General features: G+C 43.5%; 1 protein-coding gene across 2 annotated transcripts in view; it reads right to left on the bottom strand.

The window, feature by feature from the left end:
- NHSL1 (NHS like 1) overlaps window positions 1-7327 on the bottom strand; it is a 214859-nt gene extending 207532 nt beyond the window's left edge. For both annotated transcript variants that reach the window (XM_074368275.1, XM_074368277.1), the window contains exon 1: window positions 6640-7327. In XM_074368275.1, coding sequence (XP_074224376.1) covers window positions 6640-6922 — 283 coding nt within the window. In that variant the 5' untranslated portion in view covers window positions 6923-7327. The remainder of the gene's footprint in view (window positions 1-6639) is intronic.
- Window positions 7328-19493: the final 12166 nt, after the last annotated feature.

Genomic DNA, 19493 nt, shown 5'->3' with positions numbered 1-19493 from the left:
CCTGCATGAAGGCCCCAAGAGAAGGGCTGGTTCACCCAACCCCAACGCCGCCAAAGCCCTGCGAGGCAGAAAGAAACCACCACCCTTCACACACTCCTGTCAGGAACTACATGTACTGTAAGTCCCCTGGGCAGAACTCTCTGAGTTTTAAATGGGAAGTACGTGTATGTTTATCTCTGACACAAGATCCATCTTCTAGGCTTCGGTGAGCAGCCTTAGATGGACTGGGCCCCCTGGGGTGGTACCCTGACATCCCTGTACACACAGAGGCTCGCTCAGTCCTTCGCTGTCAGCGGAGCAACAGTCAAGGTTAAATATATGTGAGCTGTGTGCCAGGCCTTGTGCTAAGTACTTTATAGGTGTGTCTCAAATGTCTTGGCCATCTGCCAGCAGTTTGAGAGGTTTCAAAACAAAAAGAGAAGGAAAAGGGAAAAAGACCAAGAGATTTAGGGGTTTTTTTCCCCCTCAGATATTTGACAAGCTTTTGCCATATCCCCTTGACATCAGTTTTCCTCATCCGAGTACAGTGTCATGATTTGAGGAGAGACAGTACCACAGCACGAAACGAAGGGCTCTGGAGACGAGTCTGCCTGGGTTCAAACCCCAGCTCCATCGCTTGCCAGCTGTGAGTGTGGACAGATTATTGTGCCTTAGGTGCATCACCTGTCAAACAGAAGTAACAACAGTATCCACCTCACAGAGCTGCTCACATAGTAAAGCATCCAGCCTACGGCAAGGGCTCTGGTCTCAGCTGTCCGCCTTATCAGGCAGTGCAAAGTCACCAAAAAGACAGCCCAGGACCAGAAACTGAAATTGTGCTGCTGCCTAGAGATACTGATGTTACTAATGTCATTTTGTTGTTGTTGTTGGAGTGATGCTAAATGCTTTCACAGACATGACATTTAATTCACAAGGAAAGGGACTGAGGCTGGGCCCTCCGAGGCCTCTTCTCAGAAGAGCCCTCATTCAAAACCAGCAGTGCCACCTCTTTTACTACACTTGTCTAAAATGCTGCTAGTGCATTCTGAGACGTACAGACCACAAATGTAACATGTGAAAGCAAGATGGCCATTGGCAACACCCTGTAGATTTTGACCTTCAAATCTTGCAAAATTCATTCATTTCAGGATATAAACCAATTTGAGGAGAAACAGAATTAAATAAATTACTAACTGCCTAGTTAGGTGCAAACCATTTTATTTGATGCTTAAAACTTGATTTTTAGAAGATGTTAAAATGATAGCCAGAAGAAAACACTGCGTTTTCTGTTTCTGAATTGTCTTCCAAAGTATGAAGAATCTCAAAGATCTCTCTCATTATGTAAGGTTTTTTTTTCATTTGCTAGTCCCAATCTTCAAACAATCCATATAGATGAAACTTCAAGATTGGCTTTTCCTCTAATACAGAGGAAAAGTAGGTAATTGCTAAAGAAATCATTTCAACCTAAATGTAGATAGCTTTTTAAACCAAGTAATTGTATTTTCAATATCCAAGAGTCAATCAATAGACTGATGTTTTGGCTTAATATATGCTCATAATTTTTTTAAAAAACTCTCATTTTTAGAAATCTAAATGCATTTAAACAATTCTCTTTCCATAATGATGTTATTAGCACTTTTCAAAAATGAAGAGGAAGCTATAAATGGACTGTGGGCAGGATACACACAAATGTGAAACAAGTACCTGCCTGATCTGTTTGGAAAATGTCTGACCCCTCAAGACGTGAAGTTCCACGCACTCTGTGTGGGTAAAATAGGAGTAAAAGAATCCATACTGTCATAAAGAATTTATTTCAGGCACAAAGACTTTGTTTAATCCCTAACCATAAGAACCAGACAGAGATTATTGATCAAAGTTGTATCAAAGGTCATCTGAGATGTTATCAAACAGTAACCCCTCATTAGAATCACAAAATGCCAAAATTGGAAAGGCCTGGTACTTTAGTCAAAGTCTCTATTTTACAGATAAAGGAAATTAAGGCCTGGAGGTTTTGAATAAATTGCTCCAAATCTGCATTAGAATCCGGCAGAGGTGAAACCAGACTCAAGACTCCTAATCCTCAACCCGATGAGCTTTCCAGTCTATTTCAATGCTCCTCCAAGCGCTCTGAGAACACAGGGGCACTTGTTAAACATACTGGAGACTCTGGCTCACAAGGCTTTAGAAGGGTCTGGGAATCTGTAACTCTAACGAGAGTTCAAGGCAATTCTTAAGGGCAGGCAACTATGGGAAACGCTGCTTCATCTCAAGTGGCCTCCTTAACCTGAGGTGCAGTTTGGATGCTCAGCTGTCGGTTTCCATTAATACAGTTAAGAGACCATCCAGGGATCAGAGGTGGGTGGCGACACATTCCCACACCAACAGCCTCCTGTGTATATAGTATGTTTCAATGAAAACGCTCTTATGTCAGTTTGACCAGAAATACACTTATCAGCAGGCAGGCAGGCACAAAACCAATCATACAACATGTTCTTAAAAGTGCAGTGAAGTTCTGTCTTTAGAAGTCTGACAAGCACCTTGCATAAAAGGTTCATTTGGAAAAGATATTCTGACATCAGCATCAGCCAACCCTCTGGCTGGGTCAGGGGAACAGTCCATTGTGAGGTAGGACAATGCAGCCTGTCACCTAGAGCATCACCCAGAAAGTATAAGGCTATAGTGTCTGCCTAACACAGACACTACAAACTCATACCTTGCTTATGTAAAAACAGTGCCCATACAATCGTTCTGCCAACTAGCTATCTTGAACACCATTTATCACACCTATAAAAATTACATACATTCTACCAAGGTTATCATGTACAGGTGCACAGGCTGAGAACCACACCAGTTCCATGGGTACACAGTTAATATACACTAAGGTGTGAATCCTGCCCTCTATAGTTGTGCAACACAACAAACCTCCCTGAACTTAGTATACTTTTAGAGTCGGGGGAGAAAAATCTGCTTTTCTGGAACTGTAAGAAAAAAAGCCAGCATATCATCCTTTTTCCTACTCTATTTCAACAATTACAATTCGTATTCACTCAGGAAGCAGTTTTAAGGTGAAGTTCGGGACTAGAAATCAGAAGATTCAATGTCTGTCTATGTAGACCTCTTACTAGTTCCAAAACTTCCATCCTTTTGTCTATTAAAATGAATATAATACAACCTGGACTTCCTGCCTCACAGGTTTTGAATTAAATAATGAACACATTCTTCCAATTATAAAAGTGCTACATAGTACAGAGTTATTATTAATTATAAAAAGAAACAAATCACACAGGGCTTAAAAATAAAACAAGGCTATTAGGTTAAGTGTCTACTGATTTCTGTAGAGCAAAGTCTGTTTTGATTGTTTACAGAGCCGAGATGTAACTACCCACATTTCTGGCCATTGTCACTATTTTCAATGGGAACTTATTTTGTCAGCAAAATTAATGAAGTTTGACTTTTACAGAAAGGAGCCTACTGGTGGTTAAGCTCATAACCTTAAAAGGGGAGAAAGTTTACTTTTTCATTAGTTTTTAAAGTAACTGTCTTGTTCATGTATATTTGCAGCAGTCAGGTTTTCATAGTTATTCTTCCTGACACTGAGCACCAAGAAACTAAACATTAGTTCAGTTCAAATATCGATTGAGCTATCACATTCCAGGCACTGTTTTAAACTTGGGATAAACACAGATGCAGGCATCCTTGACCTCTGGAGTGCGCAATGTAGCAGAGGGGAGCAGAAATGAATACACCATGTCAGCCCATGCTGGGAAGCGCAGAGATGGAGGTACATAACAGATGCCCACACTGGATGCCACGGGAGCCCTCCCTCCAACCTGGGGTTGTCTGGGAAAGCATTAGGGGAGTCTTTAAGGATAAATAAAAGAAAAGGAGTAATGTGTGTCCCCCCCAGTTATGACAAAAAAATTATTTTGGATGACTATCTACCTATGAGATTTTGAGGAATGGCAAATGTGATGAAATACTTGTCAGAATTATTGAGGCAGGGCTGGCCCACAGGACTAAAATATGGTTTCTGCATTGTTAAGATTAAAAAAATGACTTTAACAGTTCCACTCACACCGCTGATTATGGTATTGCCCCATCAGGCAGTGAGAGAGGCGCACTCTGCCGCTGCGCTCTGGCTTCTGGTAAACAAGTTCAGTTCTCTTACTTACTCCTTAGGAGACTCATTAAAAGTTTGTCTGACAAGTAGGATGAAATTAGCGGTCATCGTTATCCTTGGGACTGTTTATGGAATGTATTTAACCTTTGTTACCCATTCCCACATGACCCTAAAAAGGAAGGGATGGATACATGCAGTGGGACAGCAGGCAAGCCGATCAGAAGGTCTGGGCTCCAGGCCCAGCTGTGCCATCAGCCCACTGCCTAACCTGCAGTGAATCAATCACCTCAACTCCCTTGGACCTGACGTCCTCTCCTGTCAAGAGTTATTGAAATAGATGGCTCTTACAGTCAGGTTCAAGTCTAAGTGTCTACTCGTCCATTCTAAGTGGAGCATGTTACTCCCTAGACCTGCCTAAAAAGGGACCAAAGTGATTTTAAAATGTAGCTTTTACACAGGAATAAGGACATTTTACACAAGAACAAGACTTTTTTTAAAACAGAATTATAACAGAGTCTAAATAAGATGAATGCATACATAGATGCTTCATGACTTTTCAGCACATAAAAAAGTTGTGTGTGAAGGAGAAAACCCAGAAAAACTAAAATCTTTATAGTTCAGCTTTCTTCTCTATGTGTGTACTTTTACTCTCAGACATAACTGTATTCAATAAAAGACTTCCTTCTCCATCATAAAAAAAAAAAAAAAGATGAGCCAGTTTTTCTGGTAGGAAATTAAAGCCATTTAAGATTCAAAAAAACTTGTGAAAAGTTTTTTTTTTTTTTTAAGGAAAGTTTTAAAAAGCGTTATTTCAGTCACTAATTAGGACAACCTTAGTTAATTCATTGGATCTGGGGGATTCTGACTACGAACCTTAGCTCTTGGTGCACATGTATGCAAAGAGAGAAAAGTGATATGTTTAAATGTAAAACAAAACTAGCGAAAGAATAAGGTTGTGTCCTTCGGGGAGTTTTTTCTTGGTTTTCAATTCCCACAATAGATCAGTTCACCTAGCAGTCAGATCTGCCTCATCACAGCATTCCACAAGGGTGAAATTCTTGTTCATCCACACACAGACACTCTGCACAGAAAGGGCATGGAAGCAACCAGTGACTGCTGAGATGATCATGACATTCCACTAAGACAGTATATCCTGATGCATAAGGTCATTATTCACATTACGTAGATATATTGTTTAGGTCCAACAACTTTATTAGGCCACTTCGATTTCTTTCCCCTCTCTGACCTTTTTTGGGGGGTGGAGGGGAGGAGAAGCTGGGAACTCCTGGGTAGGGAACTGCCCACAACTTGTAAGGATGTGTTGACAGCAATATCAAAGAGATGAACTGTAAAATGCAAAACCATCACATGATAACTTCACAACTTGGAGAAAGATGTATTATAGCAAACAATCTCAGTGGTATTAAAGCACTAAAAACTTGAACTCTTCCAGTTGTAAGGTAGTAAAATATAGCTAAACTTTTCTAGCAAGGAGGAAAAAAAATTGAAAACCAGCTATTCAAGACTGCATATGAAGTGATTCTAAGAGAGGCAGTATTTCATCCAGAGCTGCTGAAATCTAGGCGTGTGTTACACCAGCACCTCCCCTCCCACTCTGCAATCCATCAACCATCTCCACTTTACACTTAGGATTATGATCAAGTCCATGTACTAAAACGGGAGAAACCACGCAAACATCACACTGAAAGTTTCTCTACTTTGGGCCAGCAGGAAATTCCAGTTACTTCATTCACTGGGGCTGGGTAAGCTGCTAAAACGAAATGGGTGCTTAGAAAGATCACTCCGTCAGGACAGAGACTTGGTTTTCAGGGTTGGAGGAGGTCAAACAAAGACGAATAGGATTCTGAGTCTCAGGACAAGGTCAAGGCCCCTTGAATTAAAGAGCTGGTGGGTCAGTGAGGGGGCTGGGGGTCGGAAAGCGGCAAAAATTAACACCAAAAAAGAAAACCCTGAACTAAAAGCATACTTTTGTTTGAAGGTAAGAGCCCCAGTCAGAGGGGGTGACGAGCAGCCCCAACGCTCGCTGAGATCCTCAGGGATTTTTTACAAACGGATCCTCCTGAAGTCTCAGGGACTGGAATCATTCTAAATCCACATCTACATTGCACCTGGCTTCTCGAACCGGCCACCTTCCTCTGACCCTTTTCCCACGACCTTGGCTCCTCCTCTGTCTACAGCGCCCCCGGGGCTCCTCTCAGCCTCCCACACAGACAGAGAAGGACAAGACAGAGGGACGGGGCCAGCCCAATTCCCATACTCCATCGAGGCGGCCAGGAACCTTCGCAACCCGAGAGTGGAAGAGCGCCGCGCGCACGCACCGGCCACCTGCACGACCGCCGGGTCTCGGGTCCGGCCGTCCCCACCCCAGAGCCGGACCCTTGCGCGGGGTCGGGGCTCCGGGCTCCGGGACTCCGCGCGGATGCCCGAGAGCCGGCCGGGGGCCGCCAGGGGGCGGGAGGGAGCAGCCGGCCGGACGCCTCCCCACCTCGTTCCCCTCCCCGGAGCCGCCCGCCACTCACGGATTTTCACTCGGCGGTGGTCGAGGCGCGCGGCAGCGGCGTGCAGGGCGTCGAGGCGGCGGTGCAGCGCGGCGGTGCGGCGGCCCAGGGCAGCCGCCTGGCCCTCGAGCTCGCCGAAGATGTCCCCGGCGCAGCGCGACAGATCGGCGAGCTGCGCCAGGAGGCAGACCAGGGCGTGCGAGCTGACCTGCTCCAGCGAGCGGAAGAGCGGCGCGCCCGCCGCCCCGGCCGCCTCGGGCGGGCGCAGCCGCGCGGGCTCCACGGTCCTCTGGTGGAAGGGCATGGCGGGGCCGGGCAGTGCGGGAGAGCGCAGCGCTCAGTCCGGCCCCCGTCGGCCCGGGGCGCGAGTCCGCATCCAACACAAAGAAAAGTCCGGGCAGCGGCGGGGCGCCGAGGGGCAGCCGGGCGGCTCCTGCCCGTGGGGAAGCGGCGAGGCGGGCGGGCGGGACTGACAGACGGGCGGGCGGGTGGCGAGGCGGAGGAGCGGCGGCCGCCCAGGGAGCCGCAAGGGCTCCGGAGAGTCCGAGCGGCGGCCGCCTGGCGCCCGGAGGCGTCCTTCCAGCCGCCGGGGTTCCCGGGCCGCGCGGCGAGAGGAAGTTCGAGGAGCAGCTCCCGGGCGGGGGGCGCGGCGGGCGCGGCGGCGAGAGGAGACGCGAGTCCCGCTGAAGTTTGCAGGGAGGCAGGAAAGAGCCGGCGGCTCCTTCCCTCCCTCCCGATTGGAGAGGGAGGAGGAAGCGGGGGAAGTGCCGCCGACACCGGGCGAGAGGGAGGGGAGGCGAAAGAAAGGAAAGGGGGAGGAGAAAAGGGCTGGCCCGGGGAACCACCTGCGGCTCCCGCGGCCGCCGCGCCTAGCGCCCGTGGGGAGGTGGCCCCGCGCCTCCGCGAACCCTGACGGGCCGGGCACGGCTGCCCAGTCTTGGGGCTCCCACGTCGCCGCCCCACTTCCCGCCAAAGCCCCCGGGCGGTTGAGCAGAGGCCTCGCCCGCCCCTGGGCCGGGCGCAGAGAGGGGTGGGGCGCCGAGGGGGTGCGGCGAGCATCGTTCTGGCGGCGAGCATCGTTCTGGCTGCTCACCTGAGCTTCTGCCCGCGGGGCGGGGGTCAGCGCACCCCGCCCCCTGGGGACGCCTCGAGGGGGGGCCTCTGCGGTTCCCGCTGGGCTATCCCAGTCCCCTTCTAGCCAAGGCTTCCGGGCTGCTTCGGTGTATCTAAAAGCGGACATCGTTAAATTCTACCAGTGGCTAGGGGTTCTGTAGTCGCCTAGGAGTCCGCGCGTCCCAATTTGGGGGACGAGGAGAAGGGGACTCTAAGGATTTCTTTCTGAAGGGGTTTCAAATGAGTTTCTCTTAGCTAGATGGCTCCTCCTGTGGCTCCCTCCCCTCCAGCTGGAAAGATCCTGGCTGAAAGGTGCCGAATCTGGGGGGGGGGGGGGGTGTTGGGAAGGTGGAGGATGAGGTGGACCAGACCCTAGAACCCCGAATTCGGTGCGTGGAAGACGTTTAATCTAAATACTATTGAGATCATGGTCATGGGACACCCCACTAACTCAAACTTTCTTGATCAAAAGTATTTGAGGAGACTGAGTCCAATATCCTGAAGCTAAAATCCCACTGGCCTCATCGCTATGTTTGCTCAGCAAAGGAATCTTGGTTCTTTGGTTTCTGTCCCCCAAGTGACCCGAATTGCTATGCTGCTTGGTTTGGGAGTCAGTCTCCCAGAGCTGTGCCGATTGTACTACAAAGTAGATTCCCTCTCTCTGGAGACTCGAAAGATGCAAAACACACAGGCCTGCGAGAGCACCCTCAAATGAAAGTCAGGAGACAGAAATGGGTTTTGGTCTTTCCCCGGTTGTACAGCTGATCATTTTTCACGATATGGGCAAATAACCGTCTCCTGATCACCCACTGACCACCTTCAGGTCGTTAGGAGACACAAAGGAACTGCTGCTGTCCGTGAAATAAAAATACTCTGAAATTTATGAAGTGCCATAAAAACATCAACTATGGTATAAAAGTGTGCCCATTCCTTCAAGAAGTATTTGTTGAGCACCTGTGTATGAGGCACTGGCTAGAAATAAGGTAATGGGTGAAGCTGGCTCCACCCTGGCCATCACAGGGCTCCCAGTCCAATGGACCACAAATAACATTTTTGAATTCAGAAACCATAAGATGCACCTAGTTAAAGTGTACCATTCAGTTTTTTTTTTTAGTATATTCACAGTGTTATTAGGCAAACATCACAACTTTAGAACATTTTAATCACCTCCTCCTCTATCCCATCCCCCCCCAAAAAAACAGTTCTCTTCAGTACTCACTCATGTCTCACTGTCATCACTCAGATCAGATCCCTACCTCCTGCCTTTGAATGTAGGTCCTGATGGGGTGTCTGGAACTGCGGCAGGATCTTGAGACTATGAGAAGTGGACCAGGAGAATGAACACCATCACACTAAGACTGAACTCACCCCATAAGGATGACCCCATGTGCACTTAACAGGTAAATCCTTGTGGTCTGGGGAGTAGGAAAATTAGCATCACTTGGCATCTTGTTAGAATACAGACTCTCAGGCTCCACCTCAGACTGATTGAATGAGAATGTAGCTTAACAAGCTCCCCAGGTGATTCAGATATATTTTAGTTTGAGCAGCACTAACTCAAACTCCTGTTGGTTGCATTTTTCCGTTACTTCAGTCAAATACATAGGAATTTATGAGGGGAAGAAGTAGTGGGTGATCAAGGGATTGAGAGAATTAAATGAATCTGGAAGGATGAGACCAAGAATACAAATGAAGTTGCCAGATGGCCTAGGTCTCAGTAAGGAGAGAGCAAAAATCATCTGTTTGGAGTGGATATAAGAAAGGGGAAATGGTGGAGAGTTCCTTAGCAACTCAGCAAGTGGTGAATAACAGAATTACTGGATGACAGCCCAGGTGAGTTGGACAGCTTGAGTAAGAGGCACACAGATCTAATTTTTCCTGCACTCTAAAAGCCCCAGAATAGAGATAGCAGTTGGTTGCAGATTACCAGAGTGGGAACTTCAGGGGGATCAAGGTCATGATTAAGATCATCATTAAAGAAAACTCTAATTCCAAAAGATACATGGACCCCAATGTTCACAGCAGCACTATTTACAATAGCCAAGACATGGAAACAACCTAAATGTCCACTGACAGATGACTGGATAAAGAAGTTGTGGTATACGTACACAATGGAATACTACTCAGCCATAAAAAAGAATGAAATAATGCCATTTGCGGAAACATGGGTGGACCTAGAGATTATCATACTAAGTGAAGTAAGTCAACACAGAGAAGGACAAATACTACATGATATTGCTTATATGTGAAATCTAAAATATGACACAAATGAACTTATTTATAATACAGAAACAGACTCACTGCTTGACATAGAAAACAAACTTATGGTTACCAAATGGGGAGGGGATGGGAAAGGGATAAATTAGGAGTATGGGATTAGCAGATACAAACTATTATACATAAAATAGATAAACAACAAGGTCCTACTGAATAGCACAGGGAACTATACTTAATATCCTACAACAAACTATAATAGAAAAGAATATGTATGTGTATGTATATATTAATACATATATATGTATAACTGAGTCACTTTGTTGTATACCAGAAATCAACACAATATTGTAAATCAACTATAGTTCAATTTTTAAAAAATCATCATTAAAAGGCTGACTATGGAGTATGAGGTGGATTAAAGAACGAATGCTGGAGAGTGGAGAAAAGGGAACCCTCCTACACTGTTGGTAGGAATGTAGTTTGGTGCAACCATTATGGAAAATAATGTGGAGATTCCTCAAAAAACTAAAAATAGACTTACCATATGATCCAGCAATCCCACTCCTGGGCATATATCCAGAGGGAACTCTAATTTGAAAAGATACATGCACCCTAATGTTCATAGCAGCACTATTTACAATAGCCAAGACATGGAAACAGCCTAAATGTCCATCAACAGATGACTGGATAAAGAAGCCATGGTATATTTATACAATGGAATACTACTCAGCCATAAAAATAAAATAATGCCATTTGCAGTAACATGGATGAAATTGGAGATCATTGTTCTAAGTGAAGTAAGCCAGAAAGAGAAAGAAAAATACCATATGATACCACTCATATGTAGAATCTAAAAAAAAAAAAAAAACCCACAACCAAATGAACTTTTATATAAAACAGAAACACTCACAGACATAGAAAACAAACTTATGGTTACCAGGGGGGAAGAGGGTAGGAAGGGATAAATTGGGAGTTCGAGATTTGTATATACTGACTGGTATATATAACATAGATAAACAAGTTTATACTATATAGCACAGAGAACTATATTTGATATCTTGTAGTAGCTTACAGTGAAAAAGAATATGAAAATGAATATGTGTATATTCATGTATGACTGAAGCAATGTGCTGTACACCAGAAATTGACACAATATTGCAAACTGACTATACTTCAATAAATAGATAGATAGATAAAACAATCTTATGGTTACTGGGGGGAAGGGGTTGGGAAGGGATAAATTTGGGAGTTGGAGATTTGCAAATATTAACTACTATATATAAAAATAAATTAAAAATTTCTTCTCTATAGCATAGGGAACTATATTCAATATCTTATAATAACCTTTAATGAAAAAGAATAAGAAAATGAATATATGTCTGTATATGTATGACTGGGACATTATGCAGTACACCAGAGACTGAGAAATTAAAACTGACTATACTTCAATTAAAAAAAAAAAAAAAAAGAATGTGGTGGACAAACATTAAGAACATGGCCTGAGTTCAATGGGAGAGTTTCAAGCATGCAGTCCTGGGAAGGTCCAAGAGACTGTTCAGTGGCTGCTGAGGAGCAGAATTAAAAATAATCAAGAACGTGGTGGTTAGAGAACGGGCCACCAAATCTGAAATCCCGGAGCTAGAATGATGACTTAATGATTATGTGAATTAAAAAAAGAACTGTTTTCAATGAGAAAGGAAAGCAGGCTGCATCAAGCAACCAGGGGATGTGTATTCTTAATAATTACCCAAAAGGTAAAAATTTATATCTCCATTTAATGGAAGTAAAATATTCATCCCATTTGAAACAAAATATTTTCTATGGTGCTCAATAAATCTTTTCTTCTTCCTATATTATTCAGTAAACCTGAATGACTCAAACTGTAAATGATAATAGGTATGGGCCTTCACCTCAGGGCTGATGATAAAAATTGATGTCAACTGTATCAGTTTCCTGAGGCTGCCATAACAAATTACAAACTGGATGGCTCAAAACAACAGAAATTTACTATCTCACTGTTCTTGAAGCTAGAAACCCGAAATCAAGGTGTCAGCAGGGCCCTGCTCTCTCTGGCACCTGTCAAGGAGAATCCTTTCTTGCCTTTTCTGGTTTCTGGTATTTGCTGACAATCTTTGGTGTCCCTTGGCTTATAGGCTGAAGCATCATTCCAGTCTCTGCCTCCATTGTCACATGGCCTCATTCTCCCCGTATGTCTGTTTCTGTGTCTCTCCTCTTCTTATAAGGACACCAGTCATATTGGTGGGCCCATGCTACTCCAGTAAGACTTGGTCTTAGTTTATTATGTCTGCCAAGATCCTAATTCCAAGTCAGGTCACATTCTAAGGCACTTGGGGAATAGGACTTCAACATACATTTTTAAGGGACACAATTCAACCAATAATGCCAACAAAATGAGATGACATAATCAAACTGTTTTTAGGTTAATTATTTAGACCAAGAGACTCTTCATGCCTGAATTACTACAGGCAAAAAGCAATGGCACATTAAACTCCCAGGTCATGGTTCGGGACCTTACTGGGTGAGGCAGGGGGCTCTGGAGAAGGGAGAGGGGGTAGAAACATGGGGTCATGCTTGTATTATGGGCTCAGTCCCAGCATTCCTGTCATTTGTTCCAGAGCAGCCATCACCCCTCTTCCTCCATTCATAAAGTCAGCAAGGGACTGGGCTCTGCCCTTGACTCTCCTGGATCAGCAGTCATCAAGAATTGAAAAAGCAAAAGAGAGCCCTGAGGTCCGAGCCTACACACATATGTGAAACCATGACTAGCCCTCTGTATTCGCACTTTTTCCATTAACTTACCTGAAGAGAGAATAAGGAGAAGTCCTGTTAAATCAATTCCAGGACCAAAGTGGTAGAAGTTTGTATACTTTGTAAAGACTCCTAAAACGAATGGCAGGTAAAATCAGAAATCCTGATAGAGTGTATAGTATTTGTCCAACTTTTTGATATATAGTACAAATTGTTATTATATTAAAAGTCTAATGGTTGATACATTGTTAGTATCATCTTACTCAGAAGGGGGGAAAAAGCAACAAATTATTATAATGTGAAAAAAAATAGACACTGTTGGGTATAGCATGTAATATTCTGTCCATGAAATACTGTAGTTCATATGCTGTATTTGTCAAGCGATAGAAATTTGTCTAGTCAGTCTGGAGACTTCTATAAACTCCAGAGTCTTTTCTGCTTTTAACAGACACCGTGGTACTTTCCCCCAAATTAAAAATAACACTGGTCTTTGATTAGCCAGAGAGATCTTCAAATGCAAATCTGATTATGGCCCTCAGCTCAAGAACCTTCAAAGCTTCTCCAATACCTTGAGGATTATCCCTAATAAGGGGCTTAAAGCCTGAGGGTGCAATCATGCCTTTCTCTCCAGCCTCTATTTCCCGCCTCCACCCTCCCCATCACCTGAGACTCTGGCCACACAGACTCAGTGTTTTCTTCAGTTAAAACAATCTCTCCTTCCTCTTCCTCTCTCTCTTATTCTCTTCTTCATAGTTACCTTGGCCCCTCCTCCATATGTTCATTCACATGTCACTTCCTTGACTAAACTTATCCTCACCTCCCCAGCCAGGTCAAGTCCCCCCATTATCAGGTCAAGTACTTCTCCTCAAACATATGAGAGTTTTGTATTTATATATTCATACCATTTTAAAATTAATATCTATATTAGGGCTCTGAAAGGAAACAAATCAACTCAGATGGTTCAATTAAGAGAATTTAGCAAAGACAAACTGCTGCAGAGATGTGAGCAGGTTAAGAGAGTCAACAATGGATGCTGAGGCCCCCACCCCCAGGACTAGGAGTAGTGGGAAGGCTTTAGGCCCTCTCGATTCGAAGGGTGTAAGGGGAGCACCACCTTGGTTCCCCCCAGGACTGACCTCACCCACCAGCAGTACTGGCAGCCAACAGGTATTAGCCAAATCCCTCTCTGGATCTTGTCCTCCACAAAAATGAACTTCCTCACTGAAGACATGCCCTTCTCCAGGGGCAACCACACCAATGACTGGTCTACGCAGGTCTGGCCCACTTGCTGCAGTGACAATAATTGCAGGGCCATCCCAGCTCCTTCTGCCCAGTCCTGCTTCCCTCACTTTCCCCACCCCAAGTTGCGACCCCAAGCACACTCCTCAGCAAACCTCCTACAGGCAGGGTATCAGAGTCTGTTTCCCACAGAACCGGATCTGGAAAAAAAGTCCAGGGGACGGAAGTGTTATCCAAGCACCACAGAGCTAGTGCTGTGAAAAAGGAGGGCACCAGTAAACCTGAAGAAGTGCATTCACTGCCAAAAATGCAGCCCCTGAGCAGGGAGGGAGTAAGGAAGAAACAGGCCCACCTCGTCTCTCTCCTCTTTCAATCTCTTGCCTGTACTTAACACTGGTGGAAGCCACTACGTTTCGTCATCCAAAGGGATCAACATCCTGGCTAGAACAGATCAGATGATAGATGCCGGGGGCAGGGGCGGGTGCAAATGGAGGTTAATCAGAACAGCCCGCATGTTTTGCCCCTCAGCATCCATTTTTGCTCTTCCTTCAAATGGAGAAACTCTGACCCCTAATGTGTGGGAAACACCCCTGGCTACTGTCAGTCACAAGGTGATACATATTCTGAGCAGAACCTAAACTGTAATGTTAACTAACTCCAGAACCTCATACCAGGTAGCAGGAAAGGGAGAGGATAGAGAGAATAATCAGTTGGCATAAGTTATGCACCCACCTCTATAACTAGTCTTGGGGTCTAAGCTGATAATCATAACCCCCTTCTTCTACCACCCATTTCATGTTCTCTTTACTCTGGGTCAGCACCTGTTGGAGTAAACCAAAACTTAATTCCTACGGGATCTGATTCATAAGAACAACAAATTTCCATTGACTATTTTGTATAATAACAGCCAAATTTCTCCTTAGTAAGCAGCCAATACCTCCAGTGGCAAGAGGAGCCCCAATTAACCAAGAGGGTGGTCTTAGTTTCCAATTTAATGGAACCATGGGTACCTTCTCTAGCAGAACATAGGCTACTTTTCCCACTTGTGAACAAGGACTTCCAATGAGAGGCCAGCTAGCAAGGGAGACTGAGAGATGCTGAGAGAGAGGAATCAGCCTTCCCGAGCGTGAAGGATGGAAGAGAGGATAGACAGCAGATAAAAAATAACCAGCACAATGAAAAGGAATGGAAGAAGTGGCAGCCACCAGGGAAAGCAGGGGCCAGGTGGAGGGGTTTGCCATCAAAGATATGAAAACGATCATAGGTGAGTTGTGAATATAACAAGTTAAAAATACAAATACTCATACCCATTGGCAGATGATCCAGGAAACATTCAGCAAGTAGACAGAGCTTAATGCTCAAGTGAGGAGAAGAGGAGGCTGGAAAATATGCTTGGAGGAGGTGCTCACAGGGGTGGTAAGTGAAGTCTGAAGTAGATGAGGTTTAGAGCCAACAAAGACTGATAGAGCAGCCTCCCGGAGACCTCCTTAGAGCCATCTTCATCCTCACAACACTGGTGTGTAGAAAGTAAGGTTGTCTCCCATTTTTTTTTTTGACATGAACAACCAGATTCAGAAAGATTAAGTGACCTTCTCAAAACCGCACGGAGGCAAGGAGCCTGGGTCTCTGGGGATCTCACCAAGGGAGAGAGAAAGGGACAGGGCGTTGTGCTTCTGAGCACCTCTATGTCGCAGGGATTGCGCCAGGCATTGTGGGCAGATGATCTCAACTAATCCTCACGCAACCTGAAGTCAAATTTCATTGTATCCACTTTAGAGGTGAGGTAGTTGAGAAGCTCAGTGAAATTAAGTACCTTGCCCAAGATCACAAAGCTAGGAAGCAACACAACCAGAGTTTGAACCCAGGTTAGGCACCAAGATCCCTAATTGTTCAACTGTGTCACACCTAAGTGGGGCCCAGAATACATTTAACTAGTGACTTTCAGTTACAAGAAAAGACTCTCATTGAGAAGACACTCAGAAACAAGATCCAGAAAAATAGAAAAAAGTTCCTCAAATAAGACTGAGAAGGTCCAAAAATTACCTTGGATCTTGGAAGTCAAGGAAGGGGAGACATTTTCACTGGGAGAGGATACAGCATCATGGAAAACACAGTGGATTCTACTAGTTCCAGAAATGCTACAAACTGGCTGTGAGACCCAACACCAATCTCTTCGCTTATCTGGGTCACTGATTGCTCATGTTGGACAGAACAGAGGCTTCTCCTCTACCTACAGACCTACCTGTATACGTACACATCACTACCTCCATTTCCAGATGGACATTCTACCTGACTGGGCTGGGAAGGACTCCATCTGTTCCTGCATGTCCAACATCTTGCTCCTACAGTTATCCCTTTTTTGAATCTTTGATCTCTCTTTCTCCCCATTTGCTGCTTGAGCATTTAAAACACACTCAGATCTCTCTCATTAAAAGATAAAAACTCTCCCTTTCATCCTGTTTTTCTTCCTTTCTCTCTCTTTCCCTTCACAGTCAGGCTTCTAGAATAGTCTGCATTTGGGATCTCCTGGCCCACAAACCAAGTGACCACAAGCTACTTTTACAAACATCCCTCCTTTGAAACGACTCTGCTGAGGTCATCCGCGACCTCATGCTTGCTTTGGCCATTGACTTTCTTGCTGCATCTCATTTTTTGACCATTTCCACTTTCTTAAAACTGTTCCCAGGATTTTGCCATGCTTCTCTTTTTTTACTCAATCTATATCATATTTTCCTAATTTAGGAGCTTAAAAGCTATGAACATACTCTTTAGAAAATGCACATATGCAGGAAATGTGGCTTTTATTTCCCTAAACCTCTAAAGGCCAACACATTGGTCCTTGAGGAGTTAATGTACCTCAGTTCACAGAGGCTCCTGGAGCAACTCATTCAGGCCTATGACTTTCCCTATGGCTTAACCACCCAACTCTCCATCTTTAACCAGGGTTCGCGTCTCCATGCTTACCACTTACCAGCTGTGTAGCTCTAGGAAAAGCAGTTCTTCTCTTATATCTCTGTTCCTCACGTGTAAAACAGAGATCATAACAGGATAATCCTTACATGGTTGCTGTTGAGTTACAACCTGTAAAGTGCTTAGACGTGCCTGGCACATAGTTTGTTGGTACTTAATAAATGTTTGTTATAAAACTAGATCTTGAAAAAATACCATATGATATCATTCATTCCACATATGTGGAACCTAAAAAAGAAAGAAGGGAAAAAGAGGATACTAATGAACTCATCTACAAAACAGAAAGACTCACAGACATAGTAAACAATCTTATGGTTACCGAGGGAAAGGGGGTGAGAAGGGATAAATTTGGGAGTTTGAGATTTGCAAATTCTAACCACTATATACAAAAATAGACTAAAAAAACAAATTCCTTCTGTATAGCACAGGGAATTATATCCAATATCTTGTAATAACTTTTAATGGAAAACAATATGAAAACAAATATATGTATATATATGCATGACTGGGACATTATGCTGTACACCAGAAATTCACACTTTGTGACTGACTATGCTTCAATTAAAAAAAAAAAAAACTAGATCTTGATTTCTCTTTTTCTTTCTCTCTTTGTATCTCTTTCTTCCTTCCTCTCTTCTTTCTTCCATCCTCTTCTTTCTTTCTTCCATCCTTCCTTCTTCCTTCCTTTTCTCCTTCTCTCTCTTCCCCTCTCTCTTTCTCCTCCCCTTCCTCAAATCAATTTACTCAGCTGCTAAAGGACAGTTTGACCTGAGAGTCTCATATAAATGTCCAAAACTGAACTTGTCTACTCCACCACCCAAACCTGCTTTTCCTTTAGCATTTCTTCTACGCGGACTACTTCTTACAGCACACCAGAGAGTCCTCCCTCCAGAACGACACCCATCTATCAGTCCACATTTTGGGGATACAGATGTTCAACTGGCTACAAATCTGCCACCCAAATTATATTCCTTCATCGATACAGGAGTCGATCAAAGGCCTTACTGAAACCATGTTGCCATTCTGTTCTACAAGTAACCAATCTCAAGTAGTAGTGAAGGAACTGTGATTCAAAGAGAGAAAAACAGCTATAGAAAATGAAATGCACCCAATAAATAGCCTTTTGTCACCTCAACCAGAGCAGTCAGAAATAACTTCTTTACACTTATTCAACTATAATGCATGAATTTTACAAAGAACAAGGTAAATGAAAACCTGAATCAGAATCAGGGTAGACACATTTCTTCTCCACATCTTACTGAAAAGAAATTGGAAGTTACCAGTATTATACTACATATTATTTTTAGCTTGTTGCTTTCATATTTATACTTTGGTTAACTGTTTAGTAAACTGTATCAAGTTCTTTCTACAGTATGGATTACTCCTCCCTGCAGAGCTGTTTTTACCCAGCGGCTTTTAAAAACTCAGCTGGTCTTCATCAACTGACAATACAAGAAACAGCTTATAAGCCCATTATTTTTGTTTGCTATGAATATTGTTTACTACAGCTTCATTTGAAAAATTCCTTTTAAAACTTATGTTAGGAAAAGCATTCCTTCCCAGAAGAAATGAGCTTTTCTCTTTCTCTCTCTCAGAGTTAATTAAAAAAATTCTAACGGACCAGGTCTTTTTTGGTTTCTATGAAGCTTCAAGATAAATTTATTGTTTTATTGTAGTGTCTGTGCCCTCCTGGCCAGGATATATGTGTTCTATTTGCACCCTCTCTCATCACCACAATTATTAACTTTCTACTCTATTTTCCATGACCACACTTTTTAAAAATCCTATTCCCATTTATTTACTTTTTTACGTGTGTTATCTGGTGAGCTGCTTCAAATCCTTGGTTGAAAAAGGTGAGATATGCATTAAGTTTAGAGTAATTATGAATTAAGTATTTCATATGAGTGCCATCATTCCCAATTAACTTGATCCTATTTTATTTTTTCTGTAAAAAAATTTTGTTCTTCCAGTTTTATTGGAACACAATTTGCATATAGCACTGTTTAAGGTGAAGGTGGACAGGATAATGATTTGACTTACATACACCGTGAAATGACTACAGTAGGTTAACACCCATCATCGCATATAGATACAATATTAAAGACATAGAAAAAATTTTTTCTTGTGACACAAACTTAGAATTTACTCTCTTAACAACTTTCATCTATAACATACAGTAGTGTTAATTATATTTATCATGCTGTACATTACATCCCTAGTACTTGTTTATCTTAAAACTGAAAGTTAGTACCTTCCTTCTTACTATTTTTAATGTTCTAAGGTTGCAAATATAGTTTATGCATCATCAGAGGGAGGTACCTGTACCAAATAAGGTCACTTGGTAATGACAGTGACCACCCTGCTGCCCAGACTGGACAGACTGAGCAATTCCTGCCCTTTCTAGATGTGCCAAATCATCTTATCCACACAAGAGGCTCTCTTTTCTAGTGTCCATGCTCTAAACATGGATAAGATGATGAGTTGGATCAGATGAATTTATTATTTAATAAATTCATATTATTTTCCTTCTCCAGCTTCCAATTGAGCTCCCTCACTTGACCATTTAA

The sequence above is a fragment of the Camelus bactrianus genome, chromosome 8, assembly GCF_048773025.1.
Source record: "Camelus bactrianus isolate YW-2024 breed Bactrian camel chromosome 8, ASM4877302v1, whole genome shotgun sequence".
Classification (NCBI taxonomy): domain Eukaryota; kingdom Metazoa; phylum Chordata; class Mammalia; order Artiodactyla; family Camelidae; genus Camelus; species Camelus bactrianus.
This window is presented reverse-complemented; position numbering and strand designations above follow the sequence as displayed.